The sequence below is a fragment of the Stegastes partitus genome, unplaced genomic scaffold (assembly GCF_000690725.1).
Source record: "Stegastes partitus isolate 25-593 unplaced genomic scaffold, Stegastes_partitus-1.0.2 Scaffold2123, whole genome shotgun sequence".
NCBI classification, from domain to species: Eukaryota; Metazoa; Chordata; class Actinopteri; family Pomacentridae; genus Stegastes; species Stegastes partitus.
The window spans coordinates 72,771-83,953 of NW_007579854.1; the positions used below are offsets into that span (position 1 = coordinate 72,771).

At 43.2% G+C, this 11,183-nt stretch overlaps 1 protein-coding gene across 1 annotated transcript in view; it reads left to right on the forward strand.

Annotated features, from left to right (window-relative positions):
- The window catches only part of LOC103374027 (cell adhesion molecule 3-like), a gene marked incomplete at its 3' end in the record, with an annotated part of 72,104 nt that extends 62,191 nt beyond the window's left edge, over window positions 1–9,913 (forward strand). The window contains exons 4-5 of the mRNA XM_008304043.1: window positions 2,694–2,846; window positions 9,776–9,913. Coding sequence (XP_008302265.1) covers window positions 2,694–2,846; window positions 9,776–9,913 — 291 coding nt within the window. The remainder of the gene's footprint in view (window positions 1–2,693; window positions 2,847–9,775) is intronic.
- Window positions 9,914–11,183: the final 1,270 nt, after the last annotated feature.

Consider the following 11,183-nt stretch of genomic DNA (forward strand, 5'->3'; position numbering starts at 1 on the left):
ATGGATAATTTAACAAAGTAAAAAAACATGCTTTTTTTGGGAGGTTAGGCAATTGTATTTTGTTTAACTTCATTTTTTTCTTTACTTTTCATCTGTTATCTGATTTATCTGTTGATGCTCCGATTGCTCATACATACGTCACGTCAGTTGTCATTGTATCCCTCAGAAGCCTCCCTGTCTCGTTTTAGTGCTGAAAAATGCCTTAAATATATAGTTCTACTTTTCAGATTACCTCAAACGTAAATGCTGCAGTGACTTAAAACAACTTTAAACGTGTTAACAAATCTATTTACTGTACTTGGCTGCAGTGGGTTTTTTTCTTTTTTTTGCAGCCGTCTGCTTTCTTGCAGTCTGGCTGTTATACATTCAGTCATTATTTGAGCCAAACTCTGCACGATGGCGCCGGAGAACAAAGCTTAAAAAAGCCTTTATTGAGACGGAGAGACAGACAGATAGACATCTAGATAGACAGGCGGATACGGAGGCAGGCAGACAGGCAGCAATCACACAGCACAAACACTGCAGAGGTCAATGCTATCACGGAAACGAGTGGTTATTTCGTAGCATTTCATCATCATCATCTATCTTGGTCGCTTGCGCTCTCTCCCTCTTTCATGGCTGGATTTCTCATTGATGACAAAGCCATTTATGTCTCTCTTATGTTCTCCCCCCCTCCCTCCCTCGTCCTCTCCTTCCTCCCCCACGGTCTCTCCCTTATTCTCCTCGCTATTTATGCTTCCTCTGTTTTATTTTTCTCTGTTTTCTTCTCTCCTGCACTTTCTCTCATCTCTCATTCTCAATTTGCGTCTCCTCTCCTCCCGCTTTGCTCTTTGTCTTCCTTTTGCTTCGTTACATCTCTGCTATTTTTTCCCTCTTCTCGCACCTCGTCTTCATCACTCCTCCTCCTCCTCCTCCTCTTACATCATTCTTTCTCTAAACACCTCTCCCCTCTATCCTCCTTTTTTCCAATTTGCCATTCTCTTTTTCCCATGATTTAAATTCTGCGCATCATCTTTCTTACTTTCCTCTCTCGCTCTGCCCTACCCCTCCTTAACATACTTTATGTCTCTCTTCCCACCTCCCTTATTTTTCTCACTGCATCTCCACCACTTCTTCTCTTTTCATAGCTCCTTTCACTACTTTCTTCACCTCGTGCCTTCCCCTATTCTTCCCTCCCACTTCCCCTTGCATCCATTTCTCACCTTTTTCTCCCTTCATCCTCCCCACTCCCTACCTTCTAGTTTTATTTAGTCATCTTCTATCGGCATTTCTCTGCTCTCTCCTGAACTACCACTCTTATTTTGGCTTTTTACTTTCTAACCTTTTCCCTCTCTCCGTCTCACATTTTCTCCTATTTTCAATGCTTCCTTCTTGAGGCCATGTTCTCTACTTCTCACCCTTCTGTTTCTCATCTTCCCATCGTCACTTGTTTTTTTTTAGTCCATCCTCATCTCAATATCGCTTTCTGTTTTTGTCTTTATCCTCACATCTTCTACATCTCCTTACGTTCCCGTATTCTCTTCCCTTTCGCCTTTTCTNTTCCTTCCTTCCTTCCTTCCTTCCTTCCTTCCTTCCTTCCTTCCTCTTCATCTTGACTCTAACAAGAAACCCGTGCACGGCAAATATGAAAGAACTGTTGGTTACTGATTGTAAATATTTTTTTTAAAAATCCCAAATTACTCCCCAAAGTTTTAAAGCACAAAAGAACAAATAATTGCAGGGAATAAATAAATAATATTTTTTTTAATCTTCTGAACCCCAAAACCTGCCCGCAAGCTTGACAGGCATGTTGTCTCTTTAAAAGAAAATGCCAAAAATTACACAATTTCTAAAAGCAAGAAGCTCTAAAAGCAGAGGGAATAATAGGATTTTAAACTTGTCAGCAGTCCTCTTACCTTTTTTTTTTTTTTAAACCAGCGTTTGGTTCGGTTGGGCAACGTTACCATATCTAACCCTTAAAATTCTAATAGTTCATCAAAATTGCTTTATTCCACATGTCTGTTTAATCTAACAAGATTCTGCAAAAAGCAAAAAATTCTGCACTTCTTGGTGAAACTGAAAAGCCAGGAGTGGCTGAGCTGTAAGCAGAAGTCATGTCACAAAAATTATGTGACTTTTAGACTGAACTGCAGGCAGTGTTTACACATAACAGATAGAAGGCAAGCCTGAAAACTATTTAAAGTAGTTAAACATACATAGAATGTAGTCACCTTTTCCCCTCTCTTTCCAGCAGCTCTTGGACAATCATGTAGTCCCTTTAAAAAAATAATCTAAATCTTTAAGTTGGACAATTTTAGGTTTAAAATTGTGATGTTTTATCAGAATTTAAACCTTATTCTTCATTTAAAATGTGCCCAAAATAAACCATTAACCAGATCCTGCAAAAAGCAAACACAAGACATGTATAGACACAAATTAAAAATGTATGTTGGGAAGTAGCTATATTACACAGAGCCACCGTTTTCCTGCACAGAAGACATTTTTGAGCTCTCTCTACTTCTAGCTATAGTTGTGCTGTTTCCATAGAGGTGCAGAGCTTTACATTGCAGTAAAAAAAAGAACCCGCAGCCAGTAAAAATATGACAGGAACTGAAACCATCCAGCAGTTCAGAGGAATACAACTTAAATCTTCTCAAACAATTCATAAAGCACATTTCTAATTACTGATATCTTGTTCCTCTTCCTCCTTCCAGCGCTGAGAGATAACCGCATCCAGCTGCACCGCTCGACATCGACCGAGCTCTCCATCACCATCGCCGACGTGCAGCTGTCCGACGAGGGCGAGTACACCTGCTCCATCTTCACCATGCCGGTCCGCACCGCCCGAGCCACCGTCACCGTGCTAGGTGGGTCACGGGAACGCACGCACACGCCATACATATGCAGCCGCACACTGTGCACGCCGGGAGGAAAATCTGTCATCTCGCTGTTTCCAGGAACAGAGGTTGCAACTTTCCCAGACCTTAAAATACAACCCTGGCGTGTATCCAGCCGTCAAGCATATTTTTGTATTAACTCATGCAGAAAAAAAATCAGTTATGTGTGTCAATGTGGATTAAGTAGATTTTAAGTAAAAGAGGATATGTTGATAAAAAGGCAAATATAGAAAAGAAACCCTTTTTTTTTTTTTGCTCATTTTTCAATTTCAGTCGACTCCCTTCAGTGTAAGTGTAACCTTTCTGTCTCCCGTCTGTCCTTGGCAGAGGATTCCTCTGTGAGGCCTATCCTAAGGTCTCTCTTTTTTATTTTTCTGCTTCACGTAGGCTTTTCTGAAAATATTTCTTTGTTCTCGTGGAGGTCTCGCTGCTAATAGTGCAGGATGACATTCTCGCCTTCCTCGCGTGCGCGCTCATCCTTTGAGACTGATTGACATCTGTGCAAATCAGCTTGACTGCAGTCTATCTTAATTTCTCTCTTAAACTTGTAGTATTGTGACAGATTTAAACGGATGATTTGAAGCTCTCTGACACCGTTTCTTATTTTCCCTCCTCAGTTGTCATGTTGTTTATACGGGTTTTCACAAAGATGATTACTTTTTCTCCACCAGCCACGTTCAGACGGCACGCGCAACGTGTCGGTGCGTCGGATTATAGAATAAGTTAACTTGTCTAACTATGGAAAAGTGTCTTGAGTTCACCTTGATACACCGCTGTGGTACTGTGTTAGCCTGACCTACCCCGCAGAGTTTACCCTCTCTCGGAGCTAAATGAAGTTTGACCCTGTGGATGTCCATTGGATGTGTGACTTGCGAGGGAAAAGTTGCTTGCCGGCGTGAAGCAAAGTATCGGTGCTGCAGCAATTTAGTGCTGAGACTCCGGAAAGTTAGGGGACTTGTGAAAGACATATTTAAGAAGAATGTCTGCAAACAGAGACTCAGTAAATCTTTAAAGACTGAGAGAGGGTGACTTGTAGTCCACTTTGGATGAAGCTGCAAAAGCACTGAAACCCGTCATTACCCAGAATGCAATTGAGCTGCACGTTTCCAGTCCCCTGTTTTGCATGTCATCAGCCCGCTAACTGGCCTTTATCATCGCGGATCATTTCCATAAGTCTGGGCCAGTCGGGACCTCCTCCACCTTCTAATGGACTCAGTATTTGCATTATTATGACATTTAATTAGTTGTGGAGCTGCGATTTTGCACGTACAAAAAAGGAACAAAAGCCCACATTTGGAGGCTGGAAGAGCTGATGAAGCTGTAAGTCAGCAATCTTTCATTTCGCCGGCAGACTGGAGTTCAAGTCACGGACCATAATTACGGTTAAATTTTTTAACCTAAGTCTCATTCTGACTTTTGCCTTCACTTGCTGTTTTTCACTCTGTGATTGGTGAACTCTGGGCACCAAAACTACTTGGTGAGGTTCAGAAAAAGACCATGGTTTCAAATACAAACTGTCACTACATTTACAGCAGATTGGCAGAATAGCTTCTTCACTTTGGAGGAAAACTTCCAGTTTTACACATAAAGATCAGATTGTGCATCAAGCAGTACAGAATCTAACGTAGCACCACATGCAGATGTTATCAGCTTATTAAATGGCTGTTATAATCATAGATCTTCCTCACACATTTGGACCGGCAGGGAAATCCTCCACGTCTTAGGAGGCTCAGCAGGCATGTTATCATCCCATTTAGTGGAGCTCCAATATCACCCCCTTTAATGAATGTGGAGCCACAGTTTTGCATCTGCAAAGAGGAATAAAAGTCAACATTTGGACGTTGGAGGTGCTGGTGGAGCTGGAGGTCGTCTGCCTTTCAGTGCACCAGGAGACTTTAGTTTAAGTTCCGTCATAGACCATAATTATAGTTTCATTTTTTCACTAAAGTCTTGTTTTTGCTTTGCTTGTATTGCCTTCTTCCCTCTGTGTTTGCTCAGTAATTGGTTGGGTTAAGGCACCAATATCAACACATTATAGGACCGTTTTCCTTGCAGATCTTTCCCGCACATATGTGCCAGTAGGGAAATCCTCCACCATCTAGGAGGCTCAGCAGGCGTGTTATCACCCATTAAATGGACCTCCAATATCACCTCCTTTAATGAATATGGAGCCACCGTTTCATGGTTTGGGTCAAGCGCATGCTGTCAATGTGTTTGAGGATTTATTGGAGATGGAGCTGAATTTTTTGCACTTAAAAAGATGAACAGAAGTCCATATTTAGAGCTTGGAGGTGCTGGTGGAGCTGCAAATCGGCAGACTTCACACGGTAATTGGTTAGTTTTACAAAACTACTCAGTTATGGATAAAAAAGGGTCTTGGTTTGGATTCAAATGCATGCTGTGGCTCTGTTTACAACACGTTTTAAAGCTTTGTTTTGTATGTTTTCAGGGAGGCAGCTCTACCAGAGCTTTTACATCCACATATTCGCACAATCACGAGAGGCTGTCGACAAAATCAGGGTTACTTTATGTTTGTCAGTTGTCAGAATTGATGATAATGTGCTTGCTGAGACCTCTAGACGGTACTTACGAGGTCATATGTATGAGAATGCGCAAATTGGATGTTTCATTAGATTCTGTACTTGATGTAAATTCTCAACCTTATTTGTAAAACTGTAGTTTCCCTCCACAGTAAAGATGTTATTCAGCCAATCGACAGCACCCCAGAGGAATTAAAAAGCCTTCAAAATATTACACAAAACTATCCCTTTTAACAGCGCGGTGGACCAGGATGACAGAACCCTGTAAGCTTCCCTTTAATGCCTTCATCCGCTTTGATCCAGATCCTTGCTTACACTGTTAACCTTTGTGTCAGGTTATGACCTCATATAATTCTTGCGTTGAGATAAACCAGCTCCACTCATCTTCCCTGAGTTGGCTCTTATTACCTACGTGTGATGCTTCCCTGCACCCTGCAATAAATTGCGGTCACCCTATCAGAGGAGAGTAGGCCTGTTTATTGATTGGATATTGGGCTAATCGGCTTTGGTCCCCCCACAAACAGTCATTCGGGTATAGATTTTTATTAGTCGAGTTGTTATTGTTGCTCAGCGTCAGCTTATTCTGGCTGTATTACACGGTTTTACTTGAAGACGAGAACAAAGAGATGTGCTTGGCAATACTGTAATACATCAACTAATGGCCATGCAACCACAATGGAGACCTACTGTATACATGGAAAAGACAGCTGGTCTGATATTCCTCAGAGGCTATGGTGGGCAAATTATGTGGCCAACACTTTAGGGCATCCAATTCCACTTTTTAACTGGTGTGTAATGAAACTGAGTCATTGTTTGTGCCAGTCAGCAGAAATCTGCATTAAACATTATTAAAAAAGCCCCCAAAAAACAAGCTTTCATCACTTGTTATTGCATTGTCTTCTTATATGGACAAAACAAAAAGGGGGGGCGTTACTGTAAGTCATGATACTGAGGAGGCTTTAACAGCATTTGCCATTTCCTCCCCAAGCTTTTCTAATTCAATACATCATAATTTGCCAACAAATTCTTGGATGGAAACCCAAGCTGCAGAGGGTTTCTGCCTAATTGTCTTGGAAAATGCATTTAGTGGGAAGAAGAGATGCTAAAATTGAGATATTTGGGGTGGGGCGGTGTGGCTTATGTTTACACGGCTGTTCTGTAGCCGTAAGGCCAAAAGGGTCGCTCCCTGAATTTGGGATTATTCAATCAACGGCATCATTTTGTTGATATTTTTTTGGGGCGGCGCTGGAAAACACATTGAGACGAATGAGACGTTGTGGACAACAGCACAAGCAGTGCATGTTAAAATACTGTACGTCAAAGGTGAAACCGGGTCTACGTCAGAGGTTCAAATTGACATCAACATGAGCGTCGCATATTTCTTCCAATTTTGCAGTAATTGTGATTCAAGCATTTTTTATGCGCTGTAATTGACGGCTGTGACACTGTATTCTGCGTTCAATACATATTTCATGACCCCTGAGAGGGAGCCAGCGCATTAAAAATGTATGGTAAAATGTCTAAAACGCACTGACTCCTATGGGGAAATCTGGCAAAGATATCGAGTTTTGGCAGTGTTTATGTGTGTGTGTGTGTGTGTTTTACCCTTGTTTTGACATGTGCACGTTTTGACAGCTGCACACACGATCGCACAACTGCTGAGTGTGGTCAGTTTTTAAACGGCTGAGCGTAAAGATGTGTGGCAAGTGCGCTGCCTCGGCGGCTCCGTCCTGAGCTAAGCAGAGAATAATTTATAATGGCTTCATTCTCCTTTATTCTTCTTGTAGAGAAAAGGGTCTCGACAGGGCTTCTCCCGCCAATTCTATATGTGCAGTATTATTCCCTCATTAATATTCAATGCTACTTTGCTGCCAGAGAGCTTCCGCACACGGCGCACTACATCAAATAGTGCTACATTAAAAATTGACCACATTTTTTTTTTTTTTGATGTATACCTTGGTTGGTTCACAGTGCTTTTTATTGGTGCTTGCTTTTGTCCATCTACAGTGGCATCGACCATATAACAGGAATATCTTTCAATATCGGCAGCATTAACACCAGAACCATAAAAATGACTTCTTGTCAGTTTAGGTGAAAATCATTTTCCTTCATGCTTTGGTTCCTTATCTATCCACCTTTAACCTCTCATCCAACCCTTCCTGCTTCTCCTCTTTCTTCATCGTTCTCTCTCTCTCTCTCTCCTTCCTGCCTTAATGCACAAGACGGCAGTTTTGCGGTAGATGGCAAAGCGAATGTTCATTATTTCAAACGCAGAATGACAGTAAACTCCGCCAGCACTCGGGAAAGGAAAAAATGCCGCCCACAACGGCTCCAGATGGAGTATGGCAAGTTTAGAAAAATTTTTCCCTCCTTCTTGCCTGGTGAGGACAAAGTGAATGCTGAAATATCTGGCAGAGAGGATGTAGTAGATTCCTTTTCCTGTTTGTGTTGTTTTCGCTTCAAGTTAGAATAGTAATTAAGCAAGGGGGGGAGAAAAAAAAGTGTCTTATTTTAAGCGACTGCTGCCGGAATCTGGAAGAACACCTCTGGGAGAGGAAAGATGAAATTTTGGTTTGGCAGGTCTGGTGTTTCTCTTTGGCTTGAGGTTTTTCTGAACCTGACCTTTGGCTCGTGTCGTCCTTCTGTCCCTGTCAGTCATTCCTCTGAACCGTCGCCGTATTTCCCCTCGTCTAAAACCAATCAGCCTCACTGAGCCATTCTCGGCTTTTACATAATGAATTCTGGGAGTCGCATTTAATAATTTCTGCAAAATATAATTTACTTGACATTTTGAACTGACCCAAAGTACCGAGAATGAAGAGTCACACAATACGATTCAGCAGACTGACTTGAATTGTCGAAATGCCAAGGCTGTCAGAGGCAATGCAGAACCCACGCTGTCGATTTAAGACGTATAACTCATTATTATTAATATTATCACTGCATTAATTGCGTTTCTACAGTCGTCTCAGCAGACCGCCGTCGAGCCGTTTGGGGCTTCGCTGCGAATGTTGGAGCGCTTAATATGTGTGCCACGAGTGCTGTTGGAATGTTAAGTTAATGAAGGATTTCATCATTTTCTTTGGGGAATGTTTTTGTCTCCATATTCAGCCTCTGTGAGCTTCAGTCGTGTTTTGAAGTCTCGTGGCAGCATTTCAAATTTGTCACGAGGCTGAAATGCACTGCAGAGTCTGACCTTTCCCCGACACAAAGAAAAACACAGACATTAAGAGTCTCGTGTACGTTGGGATAAGACTATTTCTATTTATTTCTATTTCGTGCTATTTTGCAGCCACTCGAGGCTTTTTTTTTTGCGATAATTTTTAGATAGCACTAATAAATACGCGTGAAACAAGCAGACGTCTTGTTGAGCAGCAAAGGCATTAGTATGTACATCCATTCGACTCCATACGAGGATGGATAGGACTTCACGCTGATGGATTGAGTCCAGTGCCGGCTCTATAGAGAGCAGTTTCATTCTAAATACTGTTTTAAAATTCAGCGTTTCTGCTATCACTTACATTCATTTAGTCACAGCAGGCAGCTGATTGAGTTGAGTTATGGCGTCGGGCTACCTTGCATAAGAATGATTCCAGTTGCTGAATAGAGAAGTCTTGATTATTAGCCACTTTATTGCATTTGAATTTTCTTCTTCTTCTATTCAAAAGCCAAAGATATTCAGCTTACCAGCACGTACGATAAAATAAATAAATAAAGTGAATAAATCCTGACAGTGAGAAGCTGCAGGCTGAGACTGTTTTGGGTAAAAGGAGGAAGGGAACAGGGTGTAAACAGTGCTCCAGTGTTAAACGCAGATGCCCGGTCATCCAACCCAGCCTCCTCGCTAAGAGGTTTAACTGCGCTGTAACAACATTAAGTTACATCCGCCTTGCCTTCTGAGACTGAAACAGTCATTATCTGCGTGGCCTTAATTGGTCGCTTGTCAGCAAAACAGAGAAATATTCCAGCGCAGCCACGACAAACACTTAGAACACAGACTGTAGTTCTTCTGGAAGGTCATGTGAGTTGCTCTGCAGAACCAAGTCATCGCGAGCCCGCATCATTATTTTCCCTCTCAGCCGGTTTCCAGCGAGAGTTGACCAAATAAATTCAAGCTACTCTGTCGTATTGAGGTGCTGGCTCACATTCCACCGTTGATCTTTATTTTTCCCCCTGAATTCGATTCAGCGCAACGTTAGCAAACATATGCAGCACTTGTTAGAAGCTCAGCCATTGGCCTTGATTTTTTTTATTTTATCCATTTTCTGGCTACAAGGTGAGCCCTGCAGCATAAAAGTTTTCTCTCTCGGCATCTCGGCAAAACTCTCTAACTCTCTGTGTCTCTCCGTCTCTCTCTAGGTGTGCCCGGCAAACCTCAGATCTCGGGCTTTGAGAACGCAGTGCCAGAGGGGGACAAAGTCACCCTGACCTGCACCAGCACCGGCAGCAAACCCCCCGCCAGGCTGCGCTGGTACAGAGGAGAGCAGGAGCTGGAAGGTGAGGGTGTGTGTGGTTGCTTTTTGTGTTTGTGTGGGTCCAAATGTGTATTGTGAGGTCAGAAAATTTGCGTGTCAGTTTCATGTACTCTGGCCTGTAAGTCTTGTCGAGGGAGGATGTGGCCACGTGGAGGTGAGCATGTAAAGCAGCTGGAAGGACACTGTGCAGGAAGGATGTGGTTTTTGCTCGCGTAGGTGGAAGAATGGTCGTCTGTATGTACGTGGAATGCAATTGTGCACTGGTATATTCAATATTGTTGCACATATGCCTCATAAATAAGCTTTTGTGTGTGTCTCTCATCATGCTGTGTGCGTCCTTGCCACTTCGCCTGCTGTCTCTCTATGAGTCCTGAACCCTTTTCTGAGTATGTGTGTGCGCGCAAGTGCGACAACATGCTGCTGGCGCGTGTGTGTGCGAGTGCAGAAACCCGCTGCGAGTGTGTTTGTACCCTTTTCTCCCATCATTCCTTCGCGTCCCTGATTCCTGTAAAATTTATGCTGTACTATGCATGTATCTAGAAAACTGTGTTTGCTTTTATTATATTTGTGTGTGTGTGTCTGTGTGTGTGTGTGTGTGGAGTTTATTCGTGCAAGTTTCCTTTGGTGTCTGTTGAGCTGCAACATATCTGCAAACCCGCGGAGCGACACAACAGAGAGCGAGAGATAGCGTGGGTCGGATCTAGCCTGGGATAACGACAGAATCCAGCAATAAAAGGCAGGGCGGAGGAGAGGATGAAGGGATGAGGTTGAACAGAGAAGCAGAGATAGAGAGAGCTTTGCATGAGGTCAGGCTTGCCGGGCTTTTTGTTGCAGATAAACGGGAGAAATGAGCAGGAGGGGGGGAAGAGAAAGGGAGACGGCGCAGAGAACACAGAGAGGATGTCACGAGAAGACAAATTAACCGGCTTTCTTCTCGGAGATAAACAGAAAAATCAAGGAGACGATTGGCAGCGTCTGACTCGAACCAGTGGTATTGGCAGTGGTGGCGTTTCTCCAAGTTGAAACCGTTTGTCCCGTAAACCCCCCTCCGCTTCGTCAGTCAGAGGTTTTTCTGTTTTGCTCTACCAAGCAGGACAAACATGTTGAAGGTGTTGTTTCTGTCGCCCTTTTGCTCCTTCCACCATCTGCCCCGTGAGCTTGAAGCCCCGATGCTACCGGGGGAACAGCGCCCTCTGTCTGTCTGTCGGCTCCCCGGCAGACGTCCCGTCAAATCCTACTTAACATAAACTGCAGCGCTTAGAGTCTCCTTTGCAGCGGCCTTTTCTGCAGTA